Source organism: Neoarius graeffei, chromosome 7, assembly GCF_027579695.1.
Source record: "Neoarius graeffei isolate fNeoGra1 chromosome 7, fNeoGra1.pri, whole genome shotgun sequence".
Classification (NCBI taxonomy): domain Eukaryota; kingdom Metazoa; phylum Chordata; class Actinopteri; order Siluriformes; family Ariidae; genus Neoarius; species Neoarius graeffei.
The window spans coordinates 71480080-71495697 of NC_083575.1; the positions used below are offsets into that span (position 1 = coordinate 71480080).

General features: G+C 41.8%; 1 protein-coding gene across 2 annotated transcripts in view; it reads right to left on the minus strand.

Moving 5' to 3' along the window:
* galnt2 (UDP-N-acetyl-alpha-D-galactosamine:polypeptide N-acetylgalactosaminyltransferase 2) overlaps positions 1–15618 on the minus strand; it is a 334306-nt gene that overhangs the window by 87490 nt on the left and 231198 nt on the right. For both annotated transcript variants that reach the window (XM_060926345.1, XM_060926346.1), the window contains exons 4-6: positions 4563–4661; positions 4261–4328; positions 3948–4013 (exon numbers count right to left, since the gene is read on the minus strand). In XM_060926345.1, the coding sequence (XP_060782328.1) occupies positions 3948–4013; positions 4261–4328; positions 4563–4661 (233 nt within the window). The remainder of the gene's footprint in view (positions 1–3947; positions 4014–4260; positions 4329–4562; positions 4662–15618) is intronic.

Here is a 15618-nt window from a genome sequence, read left to right on the forward strand (position 1 = left end):
GGCTGATTTACAATTTACTGTTGCTTGTTTTAGCTTATTGGTTCCCTACCTACCTCTGTATTTAACTCAATGTTCAGCTTTGAATAAAAATTCTATTGACTTGATATGAAAAGATTCAGTTGTTCATTTACATTGCCTGCTGAGGTTTTAATAAATTATTTACCAAACGATTTATAAGGAGCCTACCATGACTATGAAGTTACACTTCAAATTTGTCATCTGCATTTCACCCTAATATGGAGAATGTGGTAGGTATGTCAGACTGACTAAATATGACACATGACATCCACACTGTGCATGTTTTACAGTAAAATACCAGTGTATTATGTTTTTTTACAACAATAAAAAGGGTACACAGTGTGTACTACACACTTTATCAGCACAAAATACTGTATGTCTGGCAAAAGAACAAGGTCCAAAGACCTACGTTGTGTGCAAACCCTCCTAAAAGCAAACCAGTTTCCCACCGACGGACCGACCGATGGGTCGACACGCGACTAACAATTTCATCATCCCCCCTGGTTTGATTTTACAACTCAACCACTGGGTGTAAAAACACGCTGGTACGGCTTCGTGCTGGCTTTATTTGGTTCAGTCTAAATCACTCAAGCAGGGATGTCGAGGTGCCTTCTTTACACCAGTATTACGGAATATCTGTGTAAAAAGGGCCAAAACTTGAGGCATTTTCCGTCATGCCACCACGAAGGGCTTGTTAAAATTCTTATTTCAGAACATGTGGAGTCCTCTGCCTGATGGAGAAAAACGGTGTGCGCGCGTGCGTCCACAGTAACATCCTTATCCGTGTTTTGAGAAAGACCTTTTTATTGTGAGAAACCAGAGAGAGAGTGAAAGTGCTGGTTTTTGGGCATGCAGAGAGAGAGAGCGTGTCTGGAGCTCAGACAGCACGTTCATGAAGCTTCTTTAATAAAATCAACTTGCCACTAAGTGTTATTGAAGGGGAAACCGAAAATTTACTTCACAATCTAACAAGCACAAGGTGCTTTTCCATCACACAGCCTATACCTGCAATTCTGTAAGCTGCCTTCATTTCTATATTACCGTACACCATGGATCTACATTTTGTAAAATAAACCCACTTGTTACTTTATCTGGAATTGTTCGATAGGTCTTCTGTAAGCGGTTGTCAATCAAATGCTATTGGCACACAGCGTTAATACACTATAGCAATAACTAGAAGATATAGTTTTGGAGTCAGATCATTAACAAGATCAACTGTGAGCTACTGCTGACTTGCGTATTCCCCGCTCTTGCTTAGATCAGAATGCAAGCGATCAAAGGAATCGGACACTTATTATGAATGCTGGCTTCAACAAATAACGAACCCTGAAACAAGTGAGTAAAGAGCCGTGTCTCTCCTCAGGGATTTCAAACAGCGTCCTGGTAAACTGGCATTCTGAAATAGCATCAAAATCCACCCTGTGTGTTTCGTAAATACATTCAGTCGGTAAACAGGAAGTCGATGTGCGACAGACCTGAAAACGGTATACACGGTATAGAACCCCAAGCTGAAGCTCAGCACCAAATATCAAGCAGGTGTGATTTGTAGTTGCTGAGAAAAGTGTTACGAAACTTTTGTAAATCCATGCTACGTTTCGTAAATACATTGTCGGTAAACAGGAAGTCGATGTGCGACAGACCTGAAAACGGTATACACGGTATAGAACCCCAAGCTGAAGCTCGGCACCAAATATCAAGCAGGTGTGATTTGTAGTTGCTGAGAAAAGTGTTACGAAACTTTTGTAAATCCACACTACATGAGGGTAAGTCAAAAAGTTCTAAGACAAATTGAAAAAAAAAATCTTTATTTATGAAAATAACAAAACTATTTCTCTACATATCCTCCATTTAAGTCTAAACACTTCTGCAAGCGGTGTTTCCATCAGAGAATTCCTTTTTTGTAGAATTCTGGGGGATGTCTTTCACACCTTTTGAAATTATAACATCCATCTTAGAACTTTTTGACTTAGCCTCGTATGTTTCGTAAATACATTCAGTCAGTAAACAGGAAGTCGATGTGCGACAGACCTGAAAACGGTATACACGGTATAGAACCCCAAGCTGAAGCTCGGCACCAAATATCAAGCAGGTGTGATTTGTAGTTGCTGAGAAAAGTGTTATGAAAATTTTGTAAATCCATGCTACGTTTCGTAAATACATTGTCGGTAAACAGGAAGTCGATGTGCGACAGACCTGAAAACGGTATACACAGTATAGAACCCCAAGCTGAAGCTCGGCACCAAATATCAAGCAGGTGTGATTTGTAGTTGCTGAGAAAAGTGTTACGAAACTTTTGTAAATTCACACTACATGAGGGTAAGTCAAAAAGTTCTAAGACAAATTGAAAAAAAAAAATCTTTATTTATGAAAATAACAAAACTATTTCTCTACATATCCTCCATTTAAGTCTAAACACTTCTGCAAGCGGTGTTTCCATCAGAGAATTCCTTCTTTGTAGAATTCTGGGGGATGTCTTTCACACCTTTTGAAATTATAGCATCCATCTTAGAACTTTTTGACTTAGCCTCGTATGTTTCGTAAATACATTCAGTCGGTAAACAGGAAGTCGATGTGCGACAGACCTGAAAACGGTATACACGGTATAGAACCCCAAGCTGAAGCTTGGCACCAAATGTCAAGCAGTTCAGGGATGAGAATGGGACATTTAAAAAAAACTCTGAAATCTCTGCCAAGGGCAGACATAATGCATGCAAAGCGTGCATGGGGGGGGTTCAAAGGGGGGTGCGCCTTTTATATATATATATATATATATATATATATATATATATATATATATATATGAATGAATGTTTTCAAATTCAATGATGGTTTAAAACGTTTATAAACTTTAAGATAACAAATCCCTACAGATATACATATATATATATATATATCTCGTGAGCGATAATGGAGGCAACCGTAACGATATATTAGATTCCTCCTGACTCTATCTTTGACAATTTAAGTAAAACGTACCTTTGTGCTTTTTTTGTTTTTATATGTTTCTGGATGTTTCTAGGTCCTCTGTTTCCATAATTGATCATATCTGAGCACAGAATACACAGAACCTTTCCTGGCACATCCACTTTTCGGATATGTTCCGTCAGGCACGTCGTCACAGTTTGTGTCCCTATCTGCACGGTAACTCTACTATGGAGCCATGCCCATCGGAAACAGTTCTTTATCCCGATCGATTTATCGATTTCCCTGGCATGATCCTCATTTTTGCGGTCCAAAACTTTCGCCATATTGGTGAAGTAACTTTGAAAACTAACCAAAATAACTAGAACTTAAGAAGTGATCAAAACCGTGTACGTATAGCTTGTTTCTCCGTGAATTGTAGAAGTGAGATGAAACTAGCGCCAAAACGTTGCCGGAAATCGTCGTGAGTTGTCGTTAGCATAAATATTGAAGAAAGCAATGAGGATTTCCGTTATCACAGCTGCAACCAATTTTGCGATGAGCGTTGCCGAAAGATGCTGGCGGGCGGTTGGTTGGTCCTGCCTGCTTGTGCCACCACAAGCCTCGCCTCGCGCCGACCCCCCCCCGAAATTTTCTCAACGGATTTACACGTTTCACAAAAATGACATTTTCAGCGGGAAAAATTTGGAATTCTGCAGATCTGCGGAAAATTCTCATCCCTGGCAGTTGTGATTTGTGGTTGCTGAGAAAAGTGTTACGAAAATTTTGTAAATCCATGCTATATGTTTCGTAAATACATTGTGGGTAAACAGGTAGTCGATGTGCGACAGACCTGAAAATGGTATACATGGTATAGAACCCCAAGCTGAAGCTCAGTATCAAGTGGCTGTGATTTGTGGTTGCTGAGAAAAAGGGTGTTTCGGACTGACGGATGGAGGTAATCCACTAGGCAGTCCACTAGGGAGGAGGAGACATTACATAACCTGCAGCGTAAACAGTGCACTCACCTTCTCGTCTGTCGTTTCTAAGAATCCGGACTTTCTCGATTTTCCCGAGCAAGGCCCCGTCTTCAGCTGAAGAAACAAATGAAGAAGCAGAGCTCATTTAAAGGTCGTGAACACAAAACAGACACAGAAGCCCAGGAAACAGGATGCTTTTTGGTCAATCAGCTAATCAGGTCATGTCAGAACAGAACAGAGGAAACGACCTCAAATTAAGTTGTGTATTTAGTCTGGAAAATGAAGGAAATCAGGTGTGTCTGCTCGAGGAATGAAAGGAACATGGATGCGTGTATGGAAAGCTGGAGACGGAAGCACTTACGGTTGTCGCTGTAATCGTCTACGAGGATGATTTCTTTGACGAGGTGGGGAGGACTCTTCTTCAGAACGCTGAGGCGAGAGGTTCAGGAGTCAAACGGGTTCTCGTACACGAGAGCTTTACATTGTGTACTTCAAACAAGTGGTTACACGAAACGTTATCAGCAGGAGCAAAACTGGGAATGATGAGGAGTGCGCTGCGGAGTGCCAATTGTGCGTGTGGAGTGCTCTCTAATGTTATGGGATTTGAACACAGCACACGGTATGGAGAGCAGTGCATGAGAAGCTCCTGTGCTGAAAGCTTACCTGACTACAGTGCGTAATAAAGCAGATCGAGCTTCATTATGGAACGTGATCACCACGCTGGATGCAGGCAGATCTGTCCTCCACTGCTTATGGCGACAGCTGAGAGAGAGAGAAAGAATATATGATACACGGAGGACACTTTTTTCCATGGAATAAAAACATGTATTCTATTCCCTTCTAGCAGGTTTCATTCATTTGAAGGAGCAGCAGCAGCCTTAGTCACGTGTACACTCAAGCACAGACTTAAGCACACTCTGCATTTAACCCATCTGAAGTAGTGAACACACAATTTGAGCAATGAGCACACACACATGCCCAGAGCAGTGGGCAGTGATGCTACAGCGCCCGGGGAGCACTTGGGGGTTAGGTGCCTCGCTCAAGGGCACTTCAGCCCAAGGCCGCCCCATGTTAACCTAACTGCATGTCTTTGGACTGTGGGGGAAACCGGAGCACCCGGAGGAAACCCACGCGGACACGGGGAGAACATGCAAACCCCACACAAAAAGGCCCGCGCTGGCCGCTGGGCTCGAACCCAGAACCTTCTTGCTGTGAGGCGACAGTGCTAACCACTAGGGTGCATCAGTTGCCCCCTTAAAAAGGAAAAGTTCCTCCGATCATGATGCATTTTTGTTTTTATGTTCCTTTTGGTAAGAAAACACACTGGGTGAAATATTTTGACAAAATTCAAAAGTTTAATGGTGGCACCAGGAACTCAAAGTTATGGAAAAAGCTGCTATTTTATGACTTTTATGACAAAATTTCGATCACTTTTCATGAAACATTATGGCACCTTATAGAGTATACCAAATATCTTAGATCCACATTTTTAGTACATATTCTAAATATATTCTCAAGCACAGTTTGAATTTCAGCTGTTCACTGAATCATTGTTCAACTACTTTTAAACAATACAAATGTATTATGAATCACATTAATGCTTCTCAATCCCTTGCAAAGGTTCTTAACATGATCTCTGGCTCACAAGAAATCAATAAATGGAGTCCAACATTGTGATTCAAACCTTACGCGAAAACATAAAATAAGCGTTTTTTGGCAAAAAATGAACCTTATGGTGCCACCATTAGACTTTTGAATACTGTATGGCCAAAAAATTTTACAGGACGTTTTTATTGGTGAAAAGGAACACCCAAACAAAAATGCATCAGATTTTATGAAAGTGAGGGCAACTGATGCACCCTACTAACCACTGCATGTGATTGCATGCAATATTGTTAGCATATCGCTTATCCTACGTGTATTACGTCACTCTACCCAATGGAGAAAGAGCATTGAATATGGTTTATGATACTGCATGGTTGTCAAGACGTCGTCACACATCGGAGACGTAAAACTTTCACGGTGGTGTAGTGGTTAGCATGGTCGCCTCACAGCAAGAAGGGTCCGGGTTTGAACCCAGCGGCCAGTGACGGCCTTTCTGTGTGGAGTTTGCATGTTCTCCCCGTGTCTGCGTGGGTTTCCCCCACAATCCAAAGACGTGCAGTTAGGTTGACATGGGGCGGCCTTGGGCTGAGGTGCCCTTGAGCAAGGTACCGAACCCCTGACTGCTCCCCGGGCGCTCTGGTGTGGCTGCCCACTGCTCTGAGTGTGTGCGCGTGTTCACTGCTTCAGATGGGTTAAATGCAGAGGATGAATTTCACTGTGCTTGAAGTGTGCATGTGACAAATAAAGGTTTCTTCTTCTAAAAATCTGTAAACAGGTTGCCAGGCTTGCTTTGTTAAATACGGGAGATTGAGAGAACTTTGGGAGAGAAAGAAGCGTTGAGCACCCGAAAGGAATGTGTATGCATCATAATAATATTGGCTGGCTTTTTTCATGGTCCATCAGATATATTCCATTCAACTTCTCGTCTTCGACGCGTTCAATATCATGCTAGCTGAATGGAATATATCTGATGGACCACGAAAAAAAGCGCCAGCTAATATTTAAATATTTACACATTACATTACCAAGAAATAGTACAACTTAGTCTCCCCCCCCCAAAAAAAAAATCTCTACGGCACCGTCTTCTAAACGTCTTTTGTCTAGCTTCCGACAAAAAAGATGTGCAATTTATTCCTATTATTTAAATCGCTGATCAAGACTGATCTAAACAAAAGGATAAAATGCATGCCGGCTTGCTCGGTTAGCCTAATGACTTCAGAACCCGTCACAAACTACCAGCATGGACGCTTGTGCAGGTTTGACGCAACACTGGGCATGAAACGCAAGCATTGGAGCTAATCAGAGCATTTTACTGAGCTCTGTGTGAGATCCAGAATTACTCCGTGTTCACTTTGTGACCAAACGATGAAAACGAGGGCTCAGAGATTCTACTCAGGGCCATTCATTAGATTCAGAAATCAGCAGTTTCTATGGCAACGTGCACGCACGCACACACACACACACCACAAAAATGGCTGGGAAACTCGAGGGTTGCATCATTTTCGAGTAGACGGCTGAATTCTATCAACTCCATTATGCTATACTGTAATAGCATAATTATGGTCAGCTCATTACCACAATATTATAGGGAATATTTGAAAGCTATAAAAAGAATACATTCTGACATTATGCTCCGAACCAGCTCACAACAGTCGTAAAATACCATTCCATTAGTATTGCTTTATAAAGTGCCATGGCATAATCGTCAGAACACAACTGTAGTTTCACAATTAAAGCAAATAATGAATGTTAAATATGAATGCAATATTTTTTTTCTGCTTGACAGTTTTGATACAATTACTATCTGAAGTTCCACTTGGCTGCGAATGTGTTTTCGATTTGGTTTTGCAATCACAGCTTTCTTAGCTTGGTTATTTTTTTTTTCTACCTTTGTGCAGCTGTTTCAGTTCTGCACACCTACTGAAAGTGGTGGAAATATTTTGTATCTGCTGTTGAGAGACGAGTGAATAAATACACCAGTGCGCACTGGGTAACATCATTGGAATGGACAAAACATGCTGAATCCACCATGTCCTTAAAGGGCATATTCTGGACCAATTTCGTGTTTTTGTTTTTTAATATGAAAGTATGTCCCTTTACACACTCATCCAGAAGGGTAATTTTGCACAAGGCCATCTGTCTACAGCAGAAAAAAATAAAATAACAAAACGCGTCTGGAGCCAGATTTTGTGACGTTACCTGCGGAAGCGCCAGCAGGCTGCGAGAGCTTTGCACGGTTTCAGTGCACAGCCTGTGTAGACCAAGCGCTCCCATTTCTCTCTCATTGTCCGGTCTTTTGGGAAACGATGAGTACTAATCCCATCAAGATTGGTGTTGCTACACCCTCCTACGATACATCTGTTAACCATTTTAATAATTGAGCAATTCCAGTGTTATGGACGTGACACTTGAACTCAAAATGGCAACAAATGACCCAGTGCATGTTTTATTGTCTCCCAGTATTTAAACAGGTGTTGCATATTTTAAGGCTGTACCATACTGGAGAAGTGATAGAACAAGAACAATTCCCATAGTACATCTAGGGCATGCCAGAAAACGCCAATAAAAGATGCGTTATGGATGTGACAGAAAAAGTATCACTTTTCTTGGGTGACTGTACATTTTTATCAAACTCTGTGAAATTGTAAACCTAATGTCGAAATGGAGATATCCGTTTGATAGAGGGGTCCAAGGTGAATATTAAAAAATCTTTGTTTAAAATATTTTGTATTTCATGCAGAGTTTCGGAAGGAAAAGTCAGCGTTATGGATGTGACGAAATTCCGTTATGGATGTGACGCGTCTGAAATAGACATGGCATATGTTTAGAAAATCAGCAATTTAACCACCATAACCCTTTGAAAAACCCTCTAAATATCAGCTAAAACTATCAAAGTTCTTAAATAATATTTAGGATGGCTATTGTTTTGCTGTTTTGTGGATTTTAGCATACATTTCTGTGGCTTGTGGCAATAATATAGAATTGTACATGATCATAGTTGATTTTAGCTTGGGTTTTACATTATAAGAAAGAAAGACTGACAGTGACACATTAGGTTGGTTACAAATTGGTTCAACTTATTCACATCTGTAAAATACAGGCCTAGGTGAGATCTCTGGGAGTGGTTTTGATGTATTACATGTTGCTTTAATTTTGCATGGTGAGGTTGACATTTACATGGAATTGCCCAATTACGCGATAACGTTGAAGAAATTTGCAGAAAACCACCAGGTCGTTTTCTCATAAACAAACCAGCACTGACGTAGGATTCAGAAGGAGGCGTCCCGCACGCGACGTCACGAAAATCAATGTTTCCCGGGAAATCCAAACGCTGAGTTTTTTCAGAGGCGGACCAATTCGCCTCAAATGGCTTGATTTCAACTGAATTTTTCTGGTATTGCGCAAGGTAAAAAAAATTGCAGAGAATACAGAATGTTACAGATATTTAACCAAAGTTTAATATAAAATAGGAGAATTACATTGATCTTGCTCCTGAATTTACCCGTGATATGCACTTTAACATGCTGTGTTGACTCGAGTGGAGTTCTTGAATGTGGGGTTCAGTCAGTTCATTTTTGGAAAGTTAGAGCTTTGCACAATGTAGCAGATCTGTGCATCTCTATAAACAAATAAACTACTGTGCCTTGTTTTATATTTCCATGACTTGGTTGACCGAGTCTCTGGAGTGTGCGCACCTGCTGTGTGCACCATCGTAGCCTTGCTGAGGTTCTGCTTTTTCTGGCCTCATCTGTGGACCAAGTTTGAATTTTTTTCCTCCTGATTGCAGTGCAAACTATCATTATTTGAAACAAAGGTAGTTTTTGTAAAACAAGATCAACTGTGAGCTACTGCTGACTTACGTATCCCCCCCCCGCTCTCGCTTAGATCAGAATGCGAGCGATTGGAGGAATAGGACACTTATTATGAATGTTGACCTCAACAAATAATGAACCCTGAAACAAGTGAGTAAAGAGCCGTGTTCTCCCCAGGGATTTCAAATCCTGGTAAACTGGCATTTTGAAATAGCATTTTCAGAATCAGAAACACTTTTATTGCCAGGTGTGTGGACACACATGAGGAATTTGACTCCGGTTCACTTAGCTCTCATAGTACAAAACAGATAAAAAAGCGTATACACAAAACAAACAAACAAGCAAACAACAACAACAAAAATAGGTGCATAGTGCAAAGTAATCCAGGTAAGTCAAGTACGGAATAGTTAAATAAATATAAAGTATACAGTGTGCACAGAATGACGGTATAAGTGTTCAGATATTTTACAAGTGATATTACTGATATATGAATCTGGATTTTAGCTGTTCATCACAGAAAGGATTTCCCTTTTGGTGCAATATGGTGCATAGTGCAAAGATGAATAGTAAATTTAAATAAGTAAAAAAAATATATATAAGTAACAGTGAGCACAGAATGACAGTACGAGTGTGCAGATATTTTGCAAGTGATATTACTGATACTGTATATGGATCTGGATTTTAGCTGTTCATCACAGAGACAGCCTGAGGGAAGAAACTGTTCTTGTGTCTGGTTGTTTTTGCATACAGTGATCTATATCGCTTCCCTGAGGGGAGAAGATTAAACAGATTGTGACCAGGATGTGATGGGTCCGCAGAGATGTTACCTGCCCGTTTCCTGACTCTGGACAAGTATAAAGTCTTGAATGGAGGGCAGGTTGACACCAATAATTTTCTCTGCAGACCTTATTGTGCGTTGCAGTCTGTTCTTCTCCTGTTTGGTGACCGATCCAAACCAAACAGTGATGGAAGAGCAAAGAACAGACTGAATGATGGCAGAGTAGAATTGTGTCAGCAGCTCCTTAGGCAGGTTGAGCTTCCTGAACTGGCGCAGAAAGCACAACCTCTGCTGAGCCTTTTTGATGATTTTTGCTTCTTGAAATAGTGTCAAACTCCACCCTATATGTTTCATCAATACATTCAGTCAGTAAACAGGAAGTCGATGTGCGACAGACCTGAAAACGGTATACACGGTATAGAACCCCAAGCTGAAGCTCGGTACCAAATATCAAGCAGTTATGATTTGTAGTTGCTGAGAAAAGTGTTACGAACATTTTGTAAATCCACCCTATATGTTTTGTAAATACATTCAGTTGGTAAACAGGAATTCGATGTGCGACAGACCTGAAAACGGTATACACGGTATAGAACCCCAAGCTGAAGTTTGGTACCAAGTGGCTGTGATTTGTGGTTGCTGAGAAAAAAGGCGTTTCGGATGAATGGAGATACCGACAGATGGACAGACAACGGTAAACCAGTACACCCCCCCATCCTTCGGAGCGAGGGTATAATAAATATTTCTATTATACCTTTCTATCGGGTAATCTATAGAGGGCTCAAGTATCAGAATGTTATTAAGTACTGCACTTTTAGATGCATTTTTCTATACAGGTGGTACAGCACAAAGAAATTCACCATTTAATGCTTCTATAAGTTAGATATTTTCTATCAAAATACATTCAACCACCATATTAAGCATAATATAATTAACTTAAGTAATAGTATAATAATAATAACAACAATAATAATAATTTATATAACGAGCGGCACAGTGGTGTAGTGGTTAGTGCTGTCGCCTCACAGTAAGAAGGTCCGGGTTCGAGCCCCGTGGCCGGCGAGGGCCTTTCTGTGTGGAGTTTGCATGTTCTCCCCGTGTCCGCGTGGGTTTCCTCCGGGTGCTCCGGTTTCCCCCACAGTCCAAAGACATGCAGGTTAGGTTAACTGGTGACTCTAAATTGAGCGTAGGTGTGAATGTGAGTGTGAATGGTTGTCTGTGTCTATGTGTCAGCCCTGTGACGACCTGGTGACTTGTCCAGGGTGTACCCCGCCTTTCGCCTGTAGTCAGCTGGGATAGGCTCCAGCTTGCCTGCGACCCTGTAGAAGGATAAAGCGGCTAGAGATGATGAGATGAGATAATTTATATAACGAGCGGCACAGTGGTGTAGTGGTTAGTGCTGTCGCCTCACAGCAAGAAGGTCCGGGTTCGAGCCCCGGGGCCGGCGAGGGCCTTTCTGTGTGGAGTTTGCATGTTCTCCCCGTGTCCGCGTGGGTTTCCTCCGGGTGCTCCGGTTTCCCCCACAGTCCAAAGACACGCAGGTTAGGTTAACTGGTGACTCTAAATTGACTGTAGGTGTGAATGTGAGTGTGAATGGTTGTCTGTGTCTATGTGTCAGCCCTGTGATGACCTGGCGACTTGTCCAGGGTGTACCCCGCCTTTCGCCCGTAGTCAGCTGGGATAGGCTCCAGCTTGCCTGCGACCCTGTAGAAGGATAAAGCGGCTACAGATAATGAGATGAGATGAAGTTATATAACGCCTTTCACAGATCTAAGGTCGCTTTACAGGAAGAAAAAAAATAAATTGCTAGCCTAAGCAGAGGAGGAAGAAGTATTCATGGAAAAGAAAAGTCTTGAAATCAGATTTGAAGGATGAGAAAGAAGAGCAATCATGGAGAGATTGAGGGAAAAAACTGCAGAGCTCGGGGACCATGGCACTGAAGGACCTGTCTCCTGCTCCTAGGGTGGATAATCTGGTGTGTGGGACAGTAGGTAAGTTGCAGGAAGAGGACCGGAGAGAACGAGAGGGAGAGGGAGTAGGGGGTCAGTTCACCGAGGTAGAGAAGAGCCAGGTTATGTAGAGCTTTAAAGGTGAGAAGCAGTATTTTGAATTTTATCTGGGGCAGGACCGGTAGCCAGTGAGAGCTCAGAGAGGATGGGGGTGATCTGGGCCGTGTGTTGGGTGTGAGTGGGAACTCTGGCTGCTGAGTCTTGAATGTACTGTCATTTCTGAAGAGACTTTACAAGGAGGCCAATGAACAGAGTTGCAGTGATCAATACGGGACATAATGCAAGCATGAACTATAACACAATTAGCATAATATAAACTACTACAGCTACTACTAACACTATATCAAATACTACAACAATCACCATTCCAACTACGACAATAACCACTACAGGTACTGGTACAACTACCACCACGACAATAAATCAGGCTTGTACTACTCGAGTCTGACTCGTGCCCTAATTTTAAGGACTTGCGACTTGACTTGGACTTGAGCACTGATGACTTGGACTCGGACTCGCACATAAACTGCATTCGGACTCGGATTTTTTCTTTATTTTTTGTAACATGGCATAATAATTTGGCATAAAGATATTTATATCTACATTAACTTTTATACTAATTTCGTGCAAGAGAATGCACATTCACCTGTTCATACGTCATGTTCAGGAACAAACTCACGTTAATGGCGCTAAAATGCCTGGAGAGAAGCTCCTAGGATTGTCCGCTTTGCTTATACGGACGTGTGTTCCATATGTAGAAGAACTATCGAGGAGACGACGGGGACGACCTCGAACTTCAACCGTCATTTGGTAAGACTCCACCCAGAGAAGGAAGTGACACATGATGTCCATTGCTCTGTTGATAGCGGGGCTTGCTGAGCGATGAACTAGCTAGTGTTAACCCTCTCGCATGTTATTTGCCCTGTTGATAGTGGGCGGGGCTTGCTGAGCGATGAACAAGCTTTTTATCTGTAGTCTATTCACTAAAACGGGGCAGTCGAGCAGTAATGTTCGTCCAACACAGCAGCAGAGACGCTTTCACATAAAGGTAGCAACAGCCGCCGTCAAATGGTGCGGATGGGGTCTTGTTCTCGGACTCGACTCGGATCAATAGTGGACTCGACTTGAAATGTTCTTTAATGACTTGGACTTGAACACTGGGGACTCGAGACTGGACTCGGACTCGAGGTTTAAGGACTCGACAACAACCAATCACCAACAATAACTACAACGATGAAAACTACAGCAACAAGCTCTACTATAACAATAGCAACAACTAACGGCCCGTTTCCACTGCATGGTACCGGCTTGACTCGACTTGCTTTTAGTATCAGTATTTCATTTTTCGCTACAGCTAGTGGTCATAGCAACACCACATGAAACAAGACAGACAGGAACATCTTTTATTATTAATACTACTACCTCACATGCACACGTGTGTGTGTGAGTGTGAGTGAAACAGTGTTGTGTCAAACCAAACTTGACACAATTTGTCACGTTTCTAACACGTTTGTTAAACAAAAAAGGGTGTTAAAAAAAAAAAAAAGCAAGCAGCGTCCAAACTGTTTGGATATAAATGGCAACAGCATAAAAAGTACCATCAATGTACGAGCAGGAAAAAGCTGTGCTGTATATAGGGTGGCCAGACGTCCGGCTTTAGGCCGGACCGTCCGTCTTTTCAATGTCTTGTCCGGCGTCCGGCGCAGCATCAAGCCAGACTCACATTTGTCCTCCTTTTAGAGACGATGAGCGGAATTATATAATATCGCCTTGCCAGACTGGAAGAGCAGAGTTCTAGAATAACGTTTTGTAGGGAAACTGCAGATCTGTGCTGCACACTAGTAATCTACAATAACGAGTCTATGGCTCGATGTTTTTTGGCATGCAATGCGAACTCCGCACCGCAAGGCGTTGCGTTCTAGAACGCGTTGCGCTCTATTCTTTGATGATCTTCCTGGCGCGTGCCTAGTGCCCTGCCCACCCGGCCCTGGCTGGGACTTGGAAACACGAGTCTGTCCGGTAGACCAGCTGCTCACAACTTAACTTGTTAGGATATGGATGACAGTGCAAATGCACATCTACTATATCTACCTTAAGTTTAATTTCAGTGGTTTGTTACTCCACAATGTTTTTAATAAATACAAATATGGTGTTCTAGCCAATTAAGAGCTAATACATGAATTATAATAAATACTATGAATGCTTTAAAACGTTTTATAATGTTGCTGGTTATGTTGCCTATTTGTTCTTTGAGAATCTACAAATGTTGTGCTTTTTGGTACTCAGCACCTTAAGTTTAATTTCAGTGGTTTGTTAACTCCACAACGTTTTTAATAAATACAAATACTGTGTGTTCCAGCCAATTAAGAGCTAATACATGAATTATAATAAAAATACTATGAATGCTTTGACCTTACTCTTTTTTCCCCACAATCATAATCCAAACCCTACAAAATTGCCATGTTGATTTCACCAAACTTGAGTGACTTGCATAAAAATAATCCATTCTCAATCTTGCCACTGTGGTTTACATAAAAATTTGAGGGCTATGAATCAGATGGGATTTGCCATTATTCACCCTAAAATTGATTAGAATGCAGGAAATTGCATCTAAGAAATACAAAATTTTCTGGGGGAGGGCCCCCAGACCCCCCGTGCTAATAATGTCCTCCTTCCTGGTGTTATGGAAATGGTCACCCTAGCTGTATATGCTAAACATGGTGTAACAGTTGAGGCACAGAGCTTTCAATCAGAGAACACAGGTTTGCGTCCCCATTCAGCATACACCAATCAGCCAGAACGTTATGACCACTGAGGGGTGAAGTGAATAACCATGATCATCTCATTACAATGGCACCTGTCAAGTTGTATTAGGCAGCAAAAGAAGAAGCGTCAGTCAGTTCATGAAGTCGATGTGTTGGAAGCAATAAAACTGGGCAAGTGTAACTGCTGAAAAATGTTAATGCTGGCTAAAGCAGAAAGGTGTCCGCATAAACTTTTTCAGCAGTTTGTGCTACAGTAGCTCTTCTGTGGGATTGGACCATATGGGCTAGCCTTCGTGCCCCATGTGAATCAACTTGAACCCTGTGCCTCCACCATTTTAACATGTACAGTGCGGCTTTTTTTTCTTCTTCTTGTTTGTAAACTGATGGCACTTTTTATGCTGTTACCCTTATGTCCTGACAATTTGGACAGAGCTTTTAAAACACCAGGGTGTTCTTTTTGTTTGTTTGCTTGCATTCAAAACGTGATGAATTGTGGCAACTTTGGTTTGAAATGACACCATTCTCCATGCACACACAAACATACATGAGTAGGAAACAAACAAAAGAAAACCAATGCCACAATCGGTGAAGTAAAATAAACAAACACTGCTTAAAAATGGAGGGTTTGTTCAGGTGGTCCCATCTCGCACAATGATGATGCAGTGATATGGTTCTATCTAACCAATCCGTAACCTGCAGTGCTTTCACGTCACCTGTACATATCGCCTCAGCTCACTTGGAACCTCGGTGGAG